Source organism: Rhododendron vialii, chromosome 13a (genome assembly GCF_030253575.1).
Source record: "Rhododendron vialii isolate Sample 1 chromosome 13a, ASM3025357v1".
NCBI lineage: Eukaryota > Viridiplantae > Streptophyta > Magnoliopsida > Ericales > Ericaceae > Rhododendron > Rhododendron vialii.
Genome location: NC_080569.1, coordinates 6849805 through 6874095, shown reverse-complemented (window position 1 = coordinate 6874095; position 24291 = coordinate 6849805). Strand labels below are relative to the sequence as shown.

The 24291-nt window shown below is 40.0% G+C and overlaps 2 protein-coding genes across 4 annotated transcripts; both read right to left on the bottom strand.

Annotated features, from left to right (window-relative positions):
* On the bottom strand, positions 1–18084 carry LOC131314243 (E3 ubiquitin-protein ligase listerin). Of its 3 annotated transcripts, none has more exons than XM_058342765.1 (17): positions 17790–18084; positions 17545–17659; positions 15057–15119; positions 14680–14757; positions 12428–12519; positions 11355–11457; positions 10917–11069; positions 9441–10099; positions 8869–9358; positions 7815–8335; positions 6267–6990; positions 4246–4948; positions 2916–3952; positions 2300–2758; positions 1827–2057; positions 649–1264; positions 1–266 (listed from the first exon to the last, which is right to left on the bottom strand). In XM_058342765.1, the coding sequence occupies exons 1-16, from the start codon at positions 17843–17845 to the stop codon at positions 1037–1039; spliced, it is 5712 nt and encodes a 1903-aa protein (XP_058198748.1). In that variant the 5' UTR covers positions 17846–18084; the 3' UTR covers positions 1–266; positions 649–1036. The 3 variants fall into 3 exon arrangements, with proteins under 3 accessions (XP_058198748.1, XP_058198745.1, XP_058198747.1); XM_058342762.1 differs by having other exon boundaries at positions 1–283; positions 2916–3964; positions 17790–18083; XM_058342764.1 differs by having other exon boundaries at positions 2916–3964; positions 17790–18083.
* Positions 18085–19719: 1635 nt separating this feature from the next.
* On the bottom strand, positions 19720–22932 carry LOC131314242 (protein LURP-one-related 7). The gene is made up of 3 exons (XM_058342761.1): positions 22614–22932; positions 20795–21007; positions 19720–19946 (listed from the first exon to the last, which is right to left on the bottom strand). Exons 1-3 carry the CDS (start codon positions 22836–22838, stop codon positions 19800–19802), a joined length of 585 nt encoding a protein of 194 aa, XP_058198744.1. The 5' UTR covers positions 22839–22932; the 3' UTR covers positions 19720–19799.
* Positions 22933–24291: the final 1359 nt, after the last annotated feature.

Here is a 24291-nt window from a genome sequence, read left to right as displayed (position 1 = left end):
AAGGGAAAATAATTCCTCTGGGTCAACTCAAATTCAACAATAATGAAACAAAATTTCCACAACTTTACATTTATATATAAATTCGGCATTCTGAATTTCCATGACCACCCTACTGAAAAGAAAACGCGATGTCAAAAAAGCATATTTTATCGGATCCCGAAACAGATTTTTCACAACTCTACACTTTCAAAATTCTATTTTTGTCTTCGCTTTACAGGACTAGGGGCCTGCTGTGTCTCAAGCATACCGATCGCTGCGACTCAATCCTGTAAACAAGGTTTATCTGCACAAAACATAGAAAGCGTAACATAGGTGTCCAAAACAGCAGCACGAAATGGACCAAAAAGGCTGAAAACACATAAATTCAGAAAGCTTCATTCGATTGGCAGTCAAGAATACTAGCATTGTAACGTGGATAAATCTAGGAACCATGATCAGAATAAGAAGACGAGCTTTAAACATTGATGCAAAGACAACACAGATTTTTTATACCACAAGACACTTCATTTTAAAGAACGACAATAACATTAGAAGTTTCTAATGTCTCTGAAGAGCAAAGATAGGAGGCAATAGTTAAATGCAGTAAAATAGATAATAAGCAAAGTTATTTACATCAATCAAGACAGAAATCGCAAAAAGAGGACTTACTATATGAACAAGTATTGCAGACAGCCAGACAGGCAAGGTGTGAGCCAGACAAGTGGTTGTGACTGGACTCCCCAAAGTACTCAAGGGAAGGGCAACTGCCTAGTGCCTACCGTTGGAAGCATACTTAGTTGGATTTTCGGGAATATCCTTGAACGTTATTGCTATCACTTTTCTGGTTGGAAAGGGGTGGGGGTCTTGTGTATTTGTATGTGTTGGCACCCGTGTCAAGAGAGAGAGAGAGAGAGAGAGAGAGAGAGATTATGCTGCCCTAATCTTATGGTCCAGCTCTGGCAATTAAATCAACCTTGGCTTCATTTGCACAAATAGGTGAAGTTACAGTTGGAGAAGCAAAAATCGACAGAGACCATAAACCCGAAACTAAATCTGGTCAAAATGGAGACTGGCACAATGGGCAAGTTGATTTGTGAGAAGTGGAGAACCACTTGTACATGCAAGCAGAATGGAACTTGTGCTTGCAAGTCCTGCAGGCCAGGCGTGGAAGGCTGTGGTTGGCTGTGTGGATGACACTGTAACAGATAGGGCACTCCTCAACACCTTCAAATTCCTTGTCAAAATTGCTCTTCCAGATGCGTATTGATTCAGCTAAAGCTCCATTCTGGATCACATGACCAAGGCAAATAAATTATCAGCTTTCCGGGTGTTATAATAAGGAATGGCCAGAATGAGTATAAACTGGCAGTCCAATCGAATAAAAGGAGACTTCACAGATATGGAATCACGACCTTGTAATAGAAGATATACTGAAGGATTTGGACCACAGATATCGATTCCCAACAGGAACTATTCTACGTTGCAATATAAGTGCACACACATTAAGCATGTCCTAAAGTATGCAGAGTATTCGCTATCATTTTCTTCTCAAATGAAAGGTCTAAGTTGAGCACTCTCAGTTGCCCATTGTTAACCCTTTCGATATAAGTTTCAGTTCTTATTTCTGGGTCACACCCACCCGAATTCTACTTTCCTTGGGGAATTCTCATCCACATAATCATTCCCCTTTGGTTGTATCTTACTGTGCTTTGCAAAAAGGTCCAGCAATTGAAAGATGAGCAACACTGCTTGTCTGAACCAAATACCCTATTAGAATGCAAAATTTGTTCATCCATCATAAACTGGAGCAGAAAGATGCATGGCCAACAAATATCGATGGGAAGTACCTGATTACGAACAAATAACAGCATAGACATCAACCATTTCCTTTGCTTCAGTTCGCTAATGCCAAGACTCCTAGGGCAATCAACGTCCACAGCACGCAATGGGTAAGATGCAGGAAGACGAATTACTAAATCCATGCCAGTTTCATCCTTCGTATAGGTAGCAACAACCTCATTGGCTGACTTGCTCACACTAACTGAGAAATTCTCATCAGCAAAGCTACCTTTCTTAATCTGCGATAAGCACAAATTATTAGAGACCTATAACATCAAAAATTCATGAAACGGGAACAAAAATTGGTATCATACAATAAAAACGTCTTTAGAAGGCCAAGATCCATCATCTTGTAATGGAGACTTTTAGACCCTAATCCTAAGAATGTCCATTCGCTGATACACTTGCAGAAACCTATAGAAACTCAACCTCAAAAAGAAATACTCGGGTTCATAAAGATCTTAAGGCAAACTGAACACACCTGAGACAGTTCATTTCTGATTAGTGGAGGGCTACACCATACTCTAGTAAAATGCTCAATTGCCGATGAAGTAGAACGGTCACGAATATCACTAAACCACCCACGAACATGAGCCGGTAGAATACAAAGCATCAAACCATATATTGCACCAGCAAGTGAAGCCATTTTCTCTGGTTTAACAGGCCAAAGTGACTCCACACAAAACAAAACTGAACTACTTGTGATGGCGCGTGTAGCTGCAGATGCAGCCTCTGATAACACAGGATGAAGCTCTACGTCTTTCTTTTTCAAGCTATGTGCCAAGCATAATTCAAGTGGAATATGCTGGAACAGGCAGTCCAATATTGCCCAATCGGCATGCTCTTGTATATGTTGAATCAATCTTTCCCTTTGAGGGGATGATGATGGGAAAGATAGAAGATGTGACAGCAACAAAGACCAAGCAAGAAGGACATTCACCTGTATTCAAAATAAACAAAACTATAAGACAGTAACCATCTTAGAAGATTTGTTTTCTTTCTTTTTTTTTTTGCTTGGTAGGAAATCCAAAGGAAGTTTAGGGTTTTGGAAGACAAGCCAAAACGAAAAAGTTTGCATCCAACAAAACAATACTTACACGCTCCGGTGCTGCCAGGTCCATTTCAAGAATCTCGTGTGGTAATTTTTCAAGCATGCACAAAATTTCCTCCCTCAAGCGAATTTTTTCTTCTGAAGACGAATCGAGCTGATAAGAAACCTCGTTGCCAAAATCACCATTCAAGGAACCTGCAATATCTTCTCTAACGATAGAAAGGTTTGAAATGGGTTCAGATGAGAGAATAACGAAGGCAGCAAATTGCAAGGCAGGAAGTGGTTTGGAGGAAAAAAGGATTGCATACAAAGAGCTTAGGGGCCCTTTGCTTAGCCCCCAAAGTTCAACTGACTTCACAGATTTGTCTCTAGCATATGCAGAAGACATTACAACACTTGAAGCGACCAACTCCCAAAACTGGGGATGATCGAGTCTGGTTGATGATATAATTAATGAAGCCTCATCGCAACAGGAACCTGCAATGGCCTCAGCAGCACCAGTGGAAAAAAATAAGCGAAGAACACCTTCTAGAATCCGATCTTTGATGGCATCCCATCTAGTCCTCAAGGGGTTCAAATTACTGGCATTTTCATCCCCTTGTAATCCAAGAAGACCACAAAACAGTGAAAAAGCAGCAAGGGCGTTAGTAGCAATCTTCATAGGGGCAGGGTTTAACTCCAAGACAGCATGCTCAAGCTTCTCTACCGCGATTTCAGAGTTATGAGTCATAGAGATGTTAGTTAGGGCTTCATTAACATTTTCAGCTACTTCCTCCATTATCAACACTGCTGATTCAATCCACCATCTGAGCCGATAGACTACAAACTCCCAATCTTCTTCATTAAATTCCTTCCAGCAGTACCCAACTGAAACTAACATTAGCCTTGATAGCAACATCTGCACAGTTGGTAGCATATTAGCAGCAGATGATGAGCCAGTACCATGTCTCTGCTTACGTAATAATTCAAGTAAGAGAGCTCGCTCCATGTGGCTGATATCTCTCTCTGGTTTTAACCCTTGTGTTCCAGCTACTGTACTTAGGGGGAAGCAAGATATAACCAACTCGTACCATCCTTCCATTTCTGCATGAAACTCTGGTGGAAACAAAACAAAATAAAAAATCAGAGTCAAGCAGCAGTAACTTTATTGAAAAGAAGAATTCTCTTTTTGTGTTTCGTTTCTTTTTTTTTTTTAAACCCCCAATGCCCTTCATTATGTAGGAGATGAACAACGAAAATGGCCAACTAGTCCCCCAGTTCATCAGGGCTTCAACCTGTGGTATTTCTGATGATTAAAGTTCTTGTACTGATACATGTCCAATACAACCACAGCAGAGAAAAATGCATTTTTCGAAAGAGAAAGAGCAATCATTTACCTCCTCCTGTCTGCCACGTGCTTAAAGGAGGTAACAGCAGAGACCTTTGGAGCCAGTCCTCAATAGTATCGTGCATTTGATTTTCTTCCAAAGGATCAAGTTGATCATCTCGATTTGATTCTTCACACCCGATGCCCAATGGCCTAAGGACACTCATAATTAAAGGAAGAATCCTCAAACAATTCAAGTTAATTTCTTCACCAATGAAAAGCTTGTTTACAAGCAATTTAAAAAGTAACATAGCCTTGTCCTTTCCCCATATACTGTCTTTAAAAAGAGTAAAAAGTAAAGACGCGATAGCTCTTAAGAAGGGTTCTTCCACACCCTCAATTTCATCATTTGAAACAGGCCATACATAGGCAAGGCTCACTTTACTACTAGCTCCATGAACAAGAGCGCCATCAAGCAAAATGGTAATTATGGAGTCTAACAAACTTTCTTTATGGAAGCAATTTGCACTCTTGCAATATGTACTCAGTGAAGGCAAGAAAGAGTTCAATGCACTGCCACCATGCCATTTCCATGTGCATAATAATTCGGCAGCAAGCCAAGCTCGACAATAAGGAGATTGAGAGCTGATGAGTTCATTTATTTCTTGCTCAGGTGATGATGTGCTTGTATCAGAGTCAGCCAGAACCCTGTGAATCCCAATCTTAGATATAAGATTATCGATTACAGCAACAAGTACGGGATTCCTGGATGCCTGCACAATAACCAATTGCAGTTCAGAAACTGTCCCTGTCTAATATCTGTTACCGTACTGCAGAATTGTTCCACATAACTTCATAACAGAGTACAGAGAAGAAACCAAACAAAAAAAAAAAGGTTCTTAGGCTACAGTGACTAGTTCCTGCAAAATTACCAGGCCATCATTTACAAGACCACTTTGTTTACATCTACATCCCTGGCAGACAACATTTTACTGTGCAGATTTACTGGATTATTGGTAACAGTTCAGGCAATGCTTTGTTCTTAATCCCTAGCCTTGCATAGCAACACGCTGCCATCAACCAACCACCCAACCAAAGAAAACAAAAATGAAATGTTTGTAGGAAAAATGATGCAACAAGAATAAAAAGAAACTGCAAGACACACACAATGTTTTTCTGTTTAAGTTATCCAAGGGGAGAAAAATAGATTCAGCCATGACAAGGCAGAACAAAAGATCCTAATCCAGGTACGAATATTGACATGCCAACCCCAATTCCAAGTTTCATTAGAATTGACTATGTTAAGATGTTAATCAAAAGCGCATGGATACATACATGTGAATCACATGTGTCTAATCAGTGTCTAATCAAATTGTTTCAAACCAACTTATAATAGATTATTATCCTGTACATTTTTTTATGAAAAAATGCATTCTTAGTGGGTCAGCGGAATGAGGGGGTATTTCATGTAACGGGTATATATGCCCCTCCTTTCACAATGCAGACCACTTCATTATGAGAGGAGGGGTTACATGGGACTATAGGAGACTTTGAACTTGGTGATGCAATCAAGCAAGTGAACTTAAAGCCAGAAATGGTGACATATCAGGTTGGACAAACAGAGACCACCCATTAAGCAGGACATGTGTCAATGCGGAGAGACCTCTTGGACAGATGTGGAACTTAAAATTGAAGCCTGCTATAGAAAAAGACCTGCAATAAATGCCTATCCTAAAAAGGATAGTTTTAAAGCAGAAGTATCTGAATTGGCAACGTTTACAGAAAAGAGAAAGCTAGGTCACAATATAACAATAGAAGCAATAACCCAATAAAGAAGAAAGATTTCCACCAGTTATAAATTTATCTCTAACCCCAAATCACTTTGAAAACAGCATTGCCAATGCCACGCCATCTCAACCAAGAAAAAGGGAACTGCCTTAATCCATGCTACTATGACCTGTCACATGGACCAGTGTATTTAATTCTTTACTCTGACAACTTAATAGTTTCGTATAAGTATTAGCAGAGTTTAAGTTTATGATAAATAAAGCATCCATGTTTTAATCAGAAGATGTCAGCAAGAATACTCACGTTAACAGAGATCTTTTCAATCCTCAAGATGGCTGATCTTCCTCCAGTACTGAAATCTGGCAAGACCCACAAAGGCCAGAAATCACCGTTGCTCAAAAACTGGTCCAACAATTTGTGTTCCTCGAACTGATCCAGACAGTGACATTCAAGAACCTCAAGCATCCAAAGGCAGCACAAAGATGTTAGTTTACCAGCATCAAATTTATCTTCCTCGAATATGGCAAACCTAATAGACTGAACCAAAATACTTCCCAAACTGTTTCTAAGGTCTCTGCTGAGGCTTTTAAAGAATGAACTACTTATCTGGCCACAAAATGCATGCACTGATGCACCAAAATCCATCCTGGCCTTCATTTTTCTAGCAGTTTCATCATCGAGTGCATCATTGGATGCTACTGCCATACGGTATTCCCAGTCAATCAGAAAAATTGCCGCTAAAGTAGCTGAGACTAACTCAGTTTCATCTTCAATAGTCTTTAAGCAAAAGAAGCTGCCGTCAAGCACTTCAAGTGAAAACTGAGCCCTTTCAAGCACATCCATTGAAGGTTCAGTTCTTGGCACAGAATCATCTATTAGTAAAGAACGTGCATCCCTAACCCAGTTAAAAGTAGAATCCATGGTGAAAGTTACTAACTTCATGTGGAGCTCTTGGAATACAAGGATCTTAGCATTTCTAGACAAAAAAGAAGTTTGATCATCTTCTGTTGAGCCACCAAGAACAGCCCTGTAACAACAAACATGGCAAAACTCAGCATGAGACACTGTGAAAATGTGACAATAAATAACAAGCAATGGTGTTGAACAGTAATAATAATAAAACTACCACTACAGCAGAAGCAGCAATCCTAATGCATGTCTTATTGTCAATAGAAAGTGTAGATACATAAAATGTGGATCCCAAATTCCCAATTGCATAATTCGGAGAAGCCAAGTGTCGGTATCAAGAAGGACATATCAAATGAGGCCAAATGGGAAGCACCAGGCAACAATAGTCTGGTTGAATGGCCTTGGCGATAATGGCTTAAGTTGTGGGCATCCAGAAGGCCATCGCCAAGTGCGACATCCCCAGTGGCTCCACACCATACCACCGGCAAGAGTCCATCTCCAAGTGAGCAAGCTTAAGCTCTCTCGGCTCTGCGCAATAGGGTTCATTTTCTTTCTTTTCTATATGCAATTCAAGATTTCGAGCTCGCCTCCAGATGCCTCACTTAGAAAGAAGAGAGTCCACCTCCGAATAAGGGAGCAGGGAGCTCATCAGAGGAAACCCTTTAATTCATTTGAATCCCTTTATCCTCATCCACCAGAAGGTAGAGAAATAACAATTTTCGCACGAACCATATTCATTTGGATAGGTCCTCCCACATGCTGTAGCAAAAATCCACCATAATGTAGAGAAATAACAATTTTCCCATGAACCATATTCATTTAAATAGGTCCTCCCACATGCGATAGCAAAATAACAGTCAAATTCCCAAAGATCATGATGTCACTTCTAGCATACAAGGTATACTTCATTTATATGAATTAACTAAGTTTACTTGTACATACCGTATAAACCGAGCATCAGAACTTCTGAAGGACGAACGGGTTATAGAAACAGCAGATGAATCAAGAAGTTCATGATGCCAGTGATCTGGGTGGGAGCCTTGCCGACGAACAAGATTAACACCTTCCTTTCTCTTCCTAAGTTCTACTCTAGCTTTTTCCATGAGCATTGCCAAGACAAGTACGTAGTTGGGGTCTGGAGTTTCAGGCCTACCTCCAAAAAGCTCTAGATCAGTTGCATATGTTATAATACCATGCCACTGTTCTGAAAAGCTTTCATCATCAAGTAACCCAAGCAAGAGATCTATCCGAGCACTGGTGGAAGGACCATTCCCTTGCAGGCACCAAGGAACAAACATTTCCTTGTACAGCTGCAGAAACTGGTCTGAGTCCAATTCTCTGTTTGTGCTACCAGAAAGACTACTAGAGGAAGTGCTATCGTGGCAGACAAGTTCTCCAATTATCTTGCGTGGGCCAAATACTGACACTGCAACTGATGCAAGTCTCACGATATCTGGTGAGTCCTGCAGCCAAATGACAGTAAATGTTGTCCAACAAGGAGTTCAGTATACAATCATTGCATCACATAAAGCTCATCTAAGGCAGAAATTTGTTTTCACCTTTCCACTAAATCAAAACTGCAGAACTAGACATTGGAAATTGCAAGTTTTACATCAAAAGGGGAGAAAATATTCAGTGAAAGTAAGAATTAGTACGAACCTGTCAACTACCTCAACCATCCTAACTTTGAGCGAAAGGTAAAAACAAATTACCCGCCATGCAGAGAATACATTAGGAACTCCACACTTGGTTAAGCATATAAAAACGGATAATAACCTTTCATAGGTAAAACTTAAAAGTGCCTCCGTAGTCATAAAAGAATTTAACATAGGCAGATCTTAAACAAACACGGCTTAAAGGGGAACTTCAAAGATAATGTATCACTTAAAAATGTGTACTAGCCAATGTTTTGCCATCCTGGTTAACAAGATAGCAAATGCCTTAGAAGTGACAACCATCATGAGTCTTAAACAACAATGTACTGCAGTTAACTTACAAGTGTTCTTGTCAGTGGGAATAACTTCCCCAGCATTGGTCCCACCATTTTGAACAAAGGCCATGTTTCACCTTTCTGCACTGCATGTTGCTCTAATAACAATAAAAAGTTGATGACCCGTTCTATAATCTCTGACGAGTTTTCTATATTTTCTGTTTGCTGAAATATCTCCAAGCAGTTCTCTTGAAATACTGCACAGAAAGGGAAGAGCAGATCATGCTCAAGTGAGTAAATGCCTGAAAGGATCTCAATGATGCATGTCCCCACGTCTTGCATGTAACCCATTGGATACTTGATCTTGACTGCCCCCGCTGTTTCCTCATGAAGAGGTTGAACATTACTCTCAGATGGATCCCTCAATTGCCCGGAGAAGACTCCATTCTGTTTTGCAGGGTTGATCGGTAGGTAGTCATGCCACAAAAGCTTTAGAAGGATCTTGTCAACGAGAGTAAGTTGTAAAGAATGAGTGGCATCCGCTCCACAACAATATCTGGTTTGAAAAACAAAGAGAAAACGCAAATTATGGAATGATAAATGAAAGAGCCTACCAGACTAGCTCAATGAACTCCCACCTTGAACCATTTTCCAATCCCCAAAGGAAGCATTCTCTAAATGCCTGGAAAAATGCTAGTCGATCTGCATTCAAGGAATGTGATGGGTTTCTTCCGGCCCAAAAGTTCTGAAAAAATTCAAGGAAGAACTTCTCCCCCGCTATTGATTTAGGAGGAATAGCATCTAGAAATAGAACTAAAGCTGGATAGGAAACTTGTTGGGATCCAAAGCATCCATTCCTAAGAAATTGCCAGAATCGATTCACCAGGCTTTTCTGAAAATTTGCGATGGCCCAACTGTCTGGAAACCTTTTGGAGAAGAGCAACATAGTATCCCACATTGGCGAATGGCAAGCTGGATCCTTTTCCTGGAAAGAACCAAGAATTGCCGTTGACAGAGTTTTCATGTTTCCTTCATCGAAAGCTTGAGGAATGTTTTTAATGAAACTCCTTAACACCGAATATGTAGCTGATCGAATACCAGGGCTCCGGGACTTCAGAAAATCTAGAAAGTACTTATGTGCAGAGAACAATTTCTCTGCGTATGTAATGGCTTTGCTCCGTGCTTTTGAAGTTTTTTTGGGTTCAGCAGCTGTATTTTCAAAACCAGGTTTTTCAAACTCCAACCCCACCAAAATATCAAGGAAAGTGGCCAATGCTAGCAGTGACGAAGAAATCACCTGTGCAACCAAGAGAATCAAGACCCAAAAAAAAAAAAAGGAATGAAAGAAATAAAAGCAAGACTTCATGCAGGAAGCACAATAACAGCATGTACAAAAGTAGCAATTAAACACCCAAGAATACGCATTGGCCACATAGTACATGTCTAAGACTAAGTCTAACTACTGGATATATTCACACACCCCCATCCCCTCCACACAACCCAAGACAAAAATGTTAAAGAATGTGGTAATCCAAGCAATGATGAAGATATCACCTGCGACCCAGAGAAATAAGACCCAAAAAAAAAATCTCAGACTCCATCCATAGCTCATGTCTAATCCGGGAACGAAAAATTCATGCCCAACACTAAGCCGTTAACATCAGACGATTGCGTTTTCTCCTAAGTAGATGAGCTATTCTTGTCTCAGTTTCCATTTTGAGAAAGGAGATCTTGTCCAATGATGCAAAGGAAGTTTCCAAATCAAAATTCTCAATAACAGTACTGCCCCCAATGACGCGAAAACGCAAAAGTAGAAATGTCTTGATGATGGAAAAAAAAAAAACCTGGTTCTCTGAATCAACAAATCCAGGTCGAGAAATTCACTGAAATGTAATTTGTAAATGGAGGACACATCCTTAGATGTCAAATCGTGTTTGTTGACCCTACCAAGTCTATCCGCAATCAAGGTCTTGAATCAAACACCACGTTAATATACACGACAGAGATAACAGAAACTAAAGCATTTTTTATTTTTTATTTTTGCTAACCAGACAATCAAAAAGGAAAATGCAAGGATATACATGACAAGGGTTTCTGGATTCGACATAGAATACCTGTTGGTGCATCTCTTCCAGTTCATCCAAAGCAGTGGCTTTGTCAGAAATACTCTGTGGAGTGAGATTCAAATTTTCTTCCAGATACATCAAAATCTCAGCTGTACATAAAATCAAGGCATCTAGTCTCTTCTCCTGTGCTGGAAAGGCTGCCTGTCAATTTAACAAGAAGATTGTCAGTGGCCACAATTTTTAACATACAATAGATTCAAAAGGCAACATGTTAAGTTTCTTTGAAAAAACAACATTGCAACATGCCAAATGATACACACTCACAATCTTAATTCCCTCCAATTTCCTTACAGAAAAAATCTTGTGCAGATTTCAGGATACCATCGTTAGGTCGAGAGCTCAAGACCCAACTCATGAGAAGTTTGCAAATTATATTCCAAGATTACTGCACAACAGTCACACTGATCAACATAATGGAAAACAAACCTGCAATGACCGCTTCGCAGCTTGAGAAACTTCAGAAGCTGGATCAAACTGGGAAAACCACCACGGTCCCATCAAAGCCTTCAGATGTGGGGCTAAGTCTCTCCTGGAGATACAGAGAGGTCAACAGACTGTTAAGAGTGGGTAAACATATTTCTTGTAATCAATATGCAAGCATCATTTTGCATTTAACAGACAGAGATAACTGTGTAGCAGAAATATGAAATTATCGATCCTGCAGCATGGATCAACCACGGTTTACCATCCACGCTTGCTTTCAAGATCAAACCTATCTATCTAGCACTCTAATCAAATGAAGTTTGCTTTCCATAAAGTTATAATCCATCACACCATGTAAGTCCCACCAACCCAATATGTTAGGAGGGGTGTGCCGAACAATTCCAAACCTTCAGTATCCTTGGACAATGTGCCCACTCTTTAACTGCTAGAGCACATATATCTGCATCAAGTAATGGTGCCAGGTTCTCACAAAGTAACTTAGATGGTCCAAATGGGTGACAACCCACTTTAGCACAAGCTATAAAGCGCTACATGAAGAAGCTTGACACACTGTACCAGGAAGCCCTGGTTCCTTTCCTCATAAAAGGGACTCAATATCAAAGATGAAAACCAGAACGGGAAAGCTGGTTTGAAACTCGAAATGACGGAGAGAAAAATAGAGTAAAAAAGTGAATTATTGACAGAAAAATTTAGTTTAACAAGCATGTGAACAAAAACTAGACTTTAACCATTTACTTTAATTGCATGTACCAAAAAAGTTCTTCCAAGCAAATAAACAGGAGATTACCATTTGATAATAAATAAGGAACTTATGACTGATCAGTAATATAGATGTCAACATACATCCACAAGACCTAGTCACTCGTATACCTTACCATTCTATAGCAAATTTTAAACAACTGCATTAACTACAGAAAACACCTACCAGACAAGATATAAATCATGGCAAAAACTAAAATAAAAGAAATACTCAATGAAATGTAAAAAGAATACATTAGAACACATGAGGGAGAAGCAACAAATACACATTGTTTTTGTCAAAGATAAGCTCATACCCAACAGCAGCGACAAGAAGAGTCATTGTGTCGTGAGTGGCTCGCCGAACCTCTCTATTGTAGTCCAACAACAGCCTCTTATACTCAAATGCCTAAGCAAATAACACAAAAAGCAAGAAACTGCAAGTCACCAATCAGTCATTAAAGAACCAGTCTTAACTCAGCATAGAGTCTACATTCACTTGAAAAGGAAATTGAGTACAGCCTCATGGAAGAAAAGAGAATATTAAAATAACATAACAATCCCATTTAATTCTGAAAGTCCTAAATGATTACTTTTGAACAACCAAGGCTTGTACCACATTTTATTTCATGCCACCTAGGGCTAGTGGTATATTGGTGCCATCAGCCATCTAGTGTCATCCTGCCACATGGCCATAAGGGTCAAAAGGAAGGATCCCACTTTAGGGCCTCGACAAGCCTAACTTCAGTTTACAGATTGGGGCTGTAGACATAAATTTTGAACCGTAGAATTTACCCACGCTTCGAAATCTATATCTCAACTATCCACTGTTCAAGCGAACAGTGTTGATTTTTTATATGTAGGCTCCTATTTCCGATTTGGATTTCAAATCGTTAATTACATACTTAAAAAAAAAAAAAAAAAAGTAAAACCTTCGATTAATGAAGAATAAAGAACAAGAAACAGGCTAGAATAATTTAATTTTATTGATGATTGGGGTTTAAAACCCTTCTTTACATCAAAACAGAGAATATTCGATACATTTAGAGGGATTGGAACCCTTTACCTATCACTTGGTACGCTTACTCCTTACTCTTACTGATCTTCGAAGTTTGCTGAAGATTGTAGATGGTAGTGAGCGGATAGGTTGCTTGGTGGTTGTAGATTGTAGTGGTTTTGATTGAATGGAATATATCTTCTCTCTCTGTATATTTTCTACGTTGAGAGAGAAGAGGTGTGTATAGTTTGTAGTATAGTTTGGGCAGAGAGTATGATGGTGAAGAGTTGAGAGATATATATCAGGGATCTGACGTCTTGAGGTAGATGAGAGAGATGTTAGGTCTAGATGAGAGATATAGATCAGGGGGTCCTTTCCTTTGATGATGGATCTCATATTTATAGGGGCTTCCTTCATCAGATGCTTGGCCGCCAAATAATTCCTTTGAATTTGATTAGTTGTTGCCAGAGGATAGGATGATATCATATCTTCTCAGTCTCGTTTAAATTTTGAATGTTGGTTGCATCAGATGACATTCATCTTGTAATATTCTTCTGCTTCCACAGGAGCATTTCTTGGGCTCTACGTACCAATTTGAGATTACGTGAACCCATATTTGATTTGTAGGCCCTGCGAAATGCGAGCCTACATGGTTCAACCGAATATTTGATTCGTAGGCCTTGCGAGATATGGGCTTACATGGTCCAACTGATTTGTAGTCCTGCTACTTCTTCCGCAGGCTCATATATTCGTTAGGCTTGTCGGGCCAATACGTGTTTGTTGATTCGCGGACTCGCTGGGTCAACACTTCTTCCGTAGGCTCATATATTCGTTAGGCTTGTCAAGCCAACACGTATTTATTGATTCGCGGACTTGCTAGGTCAACACTTCTTCCGCAGGTTCATATGCTCGTTAGGCTTGTCGGGTCAACACATGTTTGTTGATTCGCGGGCTCGCTGGGTCAACATGCTTTTAGACTCTTTACATGCCTTTTAGTCCGCAAGCCCAACATAAGATATTCATCAATCTTTGGTTGAAATTTATGTGCCAACAGGGGCCCCTCACCGATGTACTGCTCTACACGTGTGCAGGAATATGAGAAGAAGGACGATTTAGTAGTTCGAATTTGCTGGCCAAATGATGTGGCTGCTGCCACATTGAAACTTATGGCCCATCTGTCAGCTGATGAAAATCAGGTGAGCTTCACCCTAGGTCTTTAACTACATTCTCTTACTCTTTTTTTTGCCAATCTCTACAAACTTCAAACCCTGACATCTAACCAGTGTCTTGTTTGGCAAGGTATGTCAGTGGCAACCATTCGGCTTACCAAGTCTTCTTCAAATCATTAACCAAAGGATTAAGTGGGGCATGAAACAGATAACTTTGGGGGCCATGGGAAGGACTAAAAATTCGATAGAGAAGGTGACGTATGATTTCCCAAAGGGTTTCATGTCAAACTTTCCAACGCAATGTCTTGCGTTCTATTTTCAATCTCTGTTGGAAAGCGATGGGAAGAGCATGATCGTGATGCATTCATCTATGAGCATACGAATCAAGAGAAATAAGACGTACCCATTGTGGAATGATTGGTAGTACTTCCTTGCTGGATTTTTGCTTGAGAATTGTAGACAAAGATGCCAAAGCTTTAATCTGTAAAACAAGAACAAGTCAACTAAAAACTCCAATGATCCACACATATCCAATTGGAGGATGCTTATCAAATCTCCCCTTTATACCCAACCCCCACCCACCACCCCAACAAGACAGAAATATATCGCAAAGAACCTAATGCATGGATTTTTCTGTCTCTCAGTTCTACGGAACAAAATGTGTGTGTGTGAGAGAGAGAGAGAGAGAGAGAGGGGGGTGGGGGGGGGGGGGGTTCAACAGCATCGACGCCATTACTCTGTTCAATGATTTTGTATCAAAAGAGACAAATGGAATACTACCTTGGTGGTTGGATCCTTCCTAGCAAGCCTCTTCAAGTGTAGAGCAATTTCAGCATCAATGTCCTGCAACAAGAAACCGCTGAAGATTTATAGAGATAAACAAACAAGATATATCAAGTTCATAAAACATTCTGTCTCCCAACTTTGTTAATAAGCCAAGAAGTTTCTAAAATTTCCAATAGGAGCAGTAAACACCAAATACTTGTACATAATAACTGCTCAAGGGTTTACCCTTGAGTCAAAACTGGGTTTAACTGGAACAAAAAGTTTACAGATCTGAATTCAGAAAACAATTAATTCAAAAAGTTCAAGTAGTTTTACTTCTTTTCCACATCCCCGTACATAAATATGCAAACTGCACTTGTAATTTTCAATCATGGTAGAATACTGAACATTACAAACTTAGTAATGTACCATTGCATCAGCTATAAAAGAATTATCAGAACTTAAAAGCTAGCTGAAGAGGTTAGGTGTAGCGACCCAATACAATGGTGAAGCCTAACCACATAGCCCAAAATGATTAAGCAAAAGTTACTAGTAGTAGATTACATGGTTCTTTATGTGAGACGGTGCATCATAATTTCCCAACCTTTATGGCCGCGCACCCTCGAAAGGGATTGAGCACTAGAGACACCAAAATATTTCACAGGTCTTTTTCCTAGCAACCAGAGTCATGGCGATATTTCATGGGTCTTCTCCACAATGGCCATTTGGGCCCCGAGCCCACAAGATTGTGTACATGGGTGCTCTGATACCATATGTAGCACCCCATGCAGACCATTGGCCGGTAACTTCTTGGAGCCAAACCACATGGCCCAAAATGCTTAAGCCCAAGTTATTAGTGGTAGATTACATTGTTACTTATATACCTAGGAGGGGGTATCACAATGCCTACCCATATGGCCCAAAATGCTTAAACATAAGTTACTAGTAGCAACTTCTATGATTCCTTATTTCCTTATATACCTAGGATCACCCATATAGACTTTCCATGTGGGACGGGGTGTAACAAACTCCCGAACTTTGTACCCTTGTGTCCTTGTGAGTTTGAGCACTTGGGTCACCGCGGCATTTCTCGGGTCTTTTCCCAAGTGGCGTAGGTCACCTCCAAGGCACCTCGGACTCACCACAACGGTCGGGCTACTAAAATTGAGCCCACACGGTTGTCTATACAGGTTGCTCTATACCATATGTAGTGCCACTTGTAGACAACTGAGCTAGTAACTTGTTGGAGCCTAACCACTTAACCCAAAATACTATACGCCCCAGTTATTAGCAGTAGATTACACAGTTCCTTCTACGCCCAAGATCACCCATGTAGCCTTCCAATGGAGGGAGTATCACATTTTCCCCACCTTTATGGCCTCGCGCCTTCGCAAGGGGTTGAGTAGTAGAGTCACCTCAATATTTCAGGGGTCTTTTCCTTGATAATCACGGGTCTTTTCATGGGAGCTCAAATCGGCGCTCCTAAGTAAAGAGCACGTTCCTGTCTTGAGTGAAACGGGAGCGCGCTCCTAAATATGATGGGAGCTTTCACACTTATCTCAATGAAGAAATTTGGACTTCTCTTTTCAAAAATATGCAAGAAGGAAGAAAAAGAGAAATGAAGTAGGAGAGATTTAGGACTCATCTCGTATTTGACTTATCTATGTGTTTTGTCCATAATTGTATTGGGCCGCCTTTTCTTACTCATGTTTATGGATAATAAATAGGTATATACAAGCTTCTTTTAGCACTCTCAACTTAGGATCATCTACACACCCACGCTCCCGTTCCCACTTCGTGCAACTAAGGCCCCAAGTCACAACAATATTTCACGGGTCTTTTTTCTAGCCCGAGCCCCCACCATTGTGTACACGGGCGCTTTGTTACCACTTGTAACGCACCACGGCAGACCTAACATGTTGGAGCCTAATCACACGGCCCAAAATACTTATGCCTAAGTTACTAGTAATAGCTTCCATAGTTCAATGTATCCCAAGGATTATCCATATAGACTTCCGATGTGGGACAGGTGTAACATTGGGTGTTTGTTCGAAGTACACCCAGGTTTAGCGGTCAGTCCCTTTCCCCTTCCCTTAGATGGTATATTACTACAATGTTCTCGCATGTACTTATAAAAATATAAAATAAAATAAAACAATGTTCTCACATGTACACACATAAAGCATCATCATTCCACCTCGATGTAACGCTATTAACAAAGAAATAAATGACTATAGTCTCTTGTGGGACTAAACACAAAAGCATTGGCTAACGATAACGACTGCCCAACAGTACCTTTATTTAAAAAACTAGGTCCAACTAGATACAATCTTACCCAGCTCAATCAAGAATAACCTCGGAATGGTTTCAAGCGCTTATACGATTTTACCTTTTAACCACACTCATATATATAAGCAAATTAAAAAGGCATATAATTTTCAATCGCAAGAGGTTTATGAACTTCGCTGTACAATGCCCAACTATAGAGAATTAGAGACTGTACCAAAAAGGGGACGACGGCATCTTCGGTGGAGAGAGAAGACTCTACCCGCGAACTACCCACGTAGCCTCCAAATCCAACTGCGGCAGTATTCGACGCCAAGAGCGAAGCAGCCATACTTCAAAACATTCAACAATAAGAATTTTTTTTATAAATTCAAAAAAAAATTCAAAACAACGAATTCGTTAAAGCAAGAAACTAGTAGTAGTGAATAACGGAGACAGATAGTCTGAGAGATTATGAATTACCTGCTGCTGGAGGGACGTGCCTTGGTTCTGTTTCCTTCTCCTTTCTGTTTCCCCATGATTCGGAATTTGTTTAGCTGAAAAACTTCGTGAGGCGCCTCGATCAACAACCTACGACCGTGATTCTAGTTCTGTTCTGTTCTTCGGACTGGTATATTTCGTTAATTTGCTGCGTTGGACAACGCAAGTAATACTATTCCTTTCCCTTTCGTCCCTGGAAGGAAGAGTTCTGTATAAGATGCTGGAAGAGTTCTTGTTCTATGCGGACGACGACACCGTGACCTATTGTAATATAGCACACCGCCTTCCCACATGATCTTAGGGCGTGTTTGGATGAAAGAAATACGTACGAGTATATATAAGCGTGCGTGCGTATGTGTTGCTTCTTTTCTTGAATTAGGTCGAAGGGGAAATAAATAGGGAACAAAGAAAGAAAAAAGGGAGAGATGTTATAAGGAATTGAGTATTGAGGAATGTTTAATTACTCGTATTAGGTCCGGACGAATTTTGTAAACAAAAGAAATTGAAATTAAAGAAAATAAGATTTTATTTCTAGTGTTAGGGCGGCGTTAAAATAGATGTAGTTATATTTGCGTATTTACATGAAGTTTATCTTTGGTCAAAAAGAGAAGAGTAAACTAATAAAGATAGAGGAAGCGATTAAAGAAAATAACGAAAGACACAAGAGAAATAGCTTCCCATTATTTCTCTTATTTTCTCTTTCCTTCTTTACCCTCCCTCCCTTCTAAAATATAGAAAGCACAAGAGAGAAAATACTAACAACATAACCTTTCCTTCTTTGTTTAGTTTCTAATTTGCTAAAGTTAGAGTAAAAGAATTCACAGGAAACATGTTTATAAGTACTTCTACTTCACTTTCCTTATTTGTTAAGTATTTGTTTCTTTGGAACATCATGTAATAAACTACGAAAAGTTGGTGGAGCTTGAAAGAATCTCGAGCAATCGATATAAATCCCATAAAAACACTTGCAAAATATATGGAGGATGTAAATCCTCCCAATAAGAACCAAATAACCAAATGGAATGATTAGATTGATCAGGTCTGTAGGGTTTTAGATTAAAAATTTGCTCCCTTGGATGAGGACGGTGGCGCCGAGGATGGATTACAGTCACCAAGGCAAAGCAGAGAAGGGGATTTGGATGATTTTCGTTGGTGAAATGCAGAGGAGAAATCGGATTGAAAAAAAAAAGGTTGGAGAGGGGAAAGAGGGAGAATTTGGTTCAAGGGTCAGGTTCAGTTTAAACACGTGCCAAAGCACTAAATAATTTTCCACGCATCAAGTTTTCCACTTTTTCTCCTCCGCTGCCTTGGCCGTATAAGTTATCCCAAAACCACGTCGTGCTGCAAACTGCAACCCTTTTTACTCACTACAAGGACTCGGCTTCCCTTAAAGTCTAATGCTCAATACCTTTTAGGTGCTATCAACTCTTTTAGGGTCAATTTATACAGAGTTTTGATTTGACATTAATTGGAATTCCCGCAAGTGAGTGGTGAAAATGGTCCCCAAGATAATCGAAGTGCGCATAAGCTGCCCGAACACCTGGTTATAAAAAAATAAAAATTAAAAGGTCTGTAAAAGACCCTCTCAAGATGTGTTAGCATTTTGAGATTTCCGGAGAGATTACTAAGGGAATAATACTTGACAGATAAAGCGGGAAAAACAATAGCTTCACAAATCCCCATTTTCTCAACAAATCCAAGCTTGCTTCATGCATTGTCTTGGACAAATGGCCTTGGTAGTTGATACCCATGGGGAAACAGGGATTACTCTCAATCACTCCCAGCAAGAGTGTTCATCCAGTGATAGCCTGATAGGCACAGAATTTCTCCATTCCGAGAGTGTTTACAATCGCAAGTTCCATGTCACGGAGACGGATTTTACTGAACAACACCCTCAAAGGCCACGAGGCACTTTGGCAACCATGTCAGGGAGATGAAATTAAATGTTAGGGAGGATAAAAATTACGCATATAATCGTATGTTTAAGTTTGGTCAGATCCACAGTTTTCGCCCATCAAAATAAATTACAATCAAAGCCACAACAAAAGCATGATCTCCAAACCCAGGAAACATGGTCAGTCGAAATTTGTGCCTCGATACGAAGACCTTCTGAATCCCAAGCTTGTACATGAGGCTAGTCTGCATTAATTCCAAGAAAAAGAAAGTTAGTTCAATGCATGCACGTTACAGTTGGAACATCAATATGAGGACGCTGCCGTAGCTAGGATATTACTCAAGTTGAGACAAAACATTCCAAGTTAGTGAAGAAAATGATTCTCATAAACATGTTACCACGATCCTCTTCTACTATGAATCCTATCTATGATATCCTTTACGAGGAAACACCTTCATCTCCTCAATCAAGTGGACGCAGTTCCTAAATCCAACTTCAGACGTCTGATTCTAAGTTGAAGGGAAGTCATAAGCAATATATTAGGTTTGCATTGCTTCACTAGTTTTCCAATAACTGCATGTCCAATTATTGATCAGGTAATAGTTACAGTTCCTACCAATTGAATCCACACCAAAACTTCGTGTATGAGGGAACTACAAGGGTCAAGTTGAAAGAGAGAAAATTAAGCATAATCAAACGAGAAAAAAAGATGTAGCTCAAAATTTAGAACATCAGTGATTAAAGGAGGTGTAACCAGTGTTTTACCGATAAATAAGTTAAAGGGTTCTGAATGTGCTATATCGAGTAGAACAAATCGGATCAATATTATGATTTAGTATTACACTAGGGAAGGACACTGGGAAAGGGAACCAGGCTAACCATCACAGTGATAAGCTGCCAGCACAACTACTTTGGCACCGGCATCACGCAAAGGGTTTGGAAACGATATGACTACGCTACAAGGCAGTTATCTAAACTTTTAATAATTCCTAGCAAATATTAATTAAGCTTTGTCTCCACTCAGAATGAAGTGTGTCGTCTCAGAAAACATTGAAGGTCCTGCTAGTTGCTGTAAAGACTAGAAGGTCATTACCTGTGCTAAGATAGTATCCCCCCTGTAGATGGTGCAGGATCTGTAGAAGGGTGAACCTTTCATCTTGAAATCAGACTTTGACTCTTCCCCAATTTCACCGCCAGGGAATATCTCAAACTCGGTGCTATTGAATGACTTTAGTGTCCTATCTACTCTGCATATCAAGTTGTTCTCTTCACTGCTGTTTCCCTTGAAGCATTGCCAAGATCCTTTCTGCAACCAGAAAGAACTTTCAATTATAAAAATTTCTCTCAGCCTGAAGTTTAATTCAAGACCTTTGAGTTTCACTTACATTCTTCAGACATGACCATCACATAATCATATGGAATTAAAGTACTAGTGTTGACCAGTCTCACACGATTGTGCCAACAGGGCATGAATAAGCAATTAAGCATCTCTGTCATGTGGGTATTATCTTCAAGTTATACAATCATCTTGTATGCTTGCTCTAAACGTTGGCACTATTCCAAATGTAACCGATCATGTTAGTAATCAGAAGAGGCGTTTGGACTATTTCTTTTGGCACAAGAAATGGATATTTTCATAAGCTCACTCCACATATCCGCCAGGGAGTATTGCTCTCAGCACCACATAGCCAATCTGCAGGGGACCTCACCTTACATAGATGTTGGGCTGAAAGTAAGGTCCCACCATATGCTACGGGCACGAAAGAGTATTTTTAGTCCCACCAAGCAGCTATGGAGACATGAACCCAAGCATTTAGTCCAACGTTAGGCCTCCTTTTGTTACACTATTCCACCGGCCTTGCATGAGCATTTTTTGAACTTCTTTGATATAGTAACTTGATCACACAGCCTAATATAGGAAAACCGAGATGTACAGCATGTAATATAGAAAACCTGAAGGCATCGTCTTATAGCAGAAAAATTTGGATTACATAGCTACATAAGAACTCACTTACAAACTCCAGTAAATCAAGTGGGAAGGAAAACCCACTATTCAAACATTGAGCTATTGCTTACTAACTGTTCATCTATATTAAGCATGAATTAATCACACAAGTATTTTGAAAGCATCACAACATAAAGGAACATGGGTAAGCTTCCAGTGAAATATCTCCTTCCAGTGGTTGTGCTAATTTGGGGGTTACATTTTCCCATGTGCAAGGAGAGCTAAACTAAGAAATTCCTGGTCATATAAGCCAAAGATATACAATGACGAATCTATAAGCCTTACTTCTTTCCTCCCCAAAACTGCCCACTTGAAAACTCTTAGTCAGAATTAATGTGGTTATCTCCATATATCTACCCTTCACTACCCAAACAAATAAGGGATGGAATGGGCTCCCTCCACTTCTCCATTTGTCTTTTTTTGTCGGTCTCTCCCTCCTTCTAATTAACTCGAATAACAGACACAAGAACACTGTGTAAATACTGAAGCCGAAAATCTTTCATAGAAAGCATAAATTAGCAAAGCAGTGAAGCACAATCAGGCACCCGAATGAAGAAAATTTAGGACGGTACAGAAGTTCCACCCGAATCCCAAAAACTTCACGTCCAATACTCCGCATTCGCTTGAATACCCTTTTGATTTCGATCAACGATTAATATGCCTACGGAAAACATGGTTTATGCTTCCCATCAATTCTAAAATTTTATCCGCGTTCCAGTCTCCAGACCAATAGTATATCCCGGACCATCATCATGGCCCAATTTAAAACAGAAACAGAATTGGCAAATGATATACCATTAATTAACATACGTACAGGCGATCAATCAATAATCAACAAACGCAGCTTTTAAAACCAGTATTTAATACAGGACAGCATACACATATATAAATAGAGAGAGAGGATTACGTGGTTACGGGCGATGCAAATTAGGGCATTCCCGGCGGAATCGAAGAGGACTCGTTTGCGAGTCGAATCGTGCGATTGACTTTCTACTCTATACACGAGATTGCCGGACGCGTCGGCGAATCTGAGGCCGCCGCTTCCGCCGCCGGCGTTACCGCTTTTCTTGGACACGAACAGATCGATCGGTATTTGTGGATTCGCCTGGTATTCAGATGCTGAGAAATCCATGACAACTGTTGCATAAATTTAGGACGTGTGGAGAAATGCGTGGGGAATACAGATCCCGGGAGGGTAGTTTTCACTCAGGTAGTCACGAGTAGAGCTGGGCAACAGACACGAGACACGACAACACGACACGAACCGGACACGAAGTTAGCGGGTTAGGGTTGAACATTTCTGACACGAAACACGAAAATGACACGACTCGAGAACACGAATTCTAAATGGGTCGGGTTAGGGTTGAACATGTGATACACGAAATTGACACGACCAACACGGTTACGAATCTGTGTCATCCATTTTCACGAACATATATACATAATATATGGTATATCTGCAATTCTATATAGAGTTAGGCAACAGACACGATAACACGACACGAACCGGACACGAAGTTAACGGGTTAGGGTTGAGCATTTCTGACACGAAACACGAAAATGACACGACTCGAGAAACACGAATTCTAAATGGATCGGGTTAGGGTTGGGTGATTTGTGACACGAACCCGACTGACACGACACGAACACGATCCGACACGACCTGTTACCCAGGTCTAGTCACGAGATGGATTGCGAAAATGTTGATCATAATTATCTGAAACGAGCTTTAACAGGGAAGGGGGAATTTCTTATTCTTCTTTTAACAATGCTATCAACAGATTCAATACAACTCCTCCGGACATAATTGTGTCCGGAGTCATTTGATACTTATAAGATCTACATACATCTATGATCAAACTTTAAAACAACTCCAGAGTCCAAACACAATTGCGTTTTAAATCGTTTCATATACATAGTTTCACATACATTAAACGATTCTAAATATATTTATGTCTGGAATTGTATTTTAATGTTGTGCATGTGGACTCACTTTTTTTCCCGAGGAAAGGTGAAACTCGGGAACATAGAATCAGAACATATTCGTGCGTGGCTTTGTTTGTTAACACGAAAGTCACCACTTTTAACGAGCATCTCCGCTAGTTGCGTAATCTTAAGGGAGCCGACAAAATGGATATGGGGTACCAATGTAATGCAGGGCTCATTTTGGATCTCGCAATTTAAAAAAAAAAAAAAAAAGTGAACACGTGAAAAATTAGCCTAATCTAATATGTAAAGATACTCGATTTAATCTTTCATTTATTTCATTCAAATTTCAGGACCTAAATGAAAAATTCCCTCCCCTCAGGTATCTATTTTGTTGGTACATATAGACGGGTTCCTGCAAGTTTACCCAAATTAAAATTCCTCCCCCCCAAAACCTTAACCCAAAACAAATCAAATTTTTACTTAAATTTTAGAAACTTTAGAATCTTTTACTCAGTCGTTTTTTGCAATCAACATTACCGTATAAAAGGTCTTGCACATTGGGATTGGATTATTTCAAGTTGTTATTTTGGACGAAATTGGACAGTCCAAACACCGGCTGGCCAAGTTCAAACCCGATTGTAGGGAGAAATAGTACC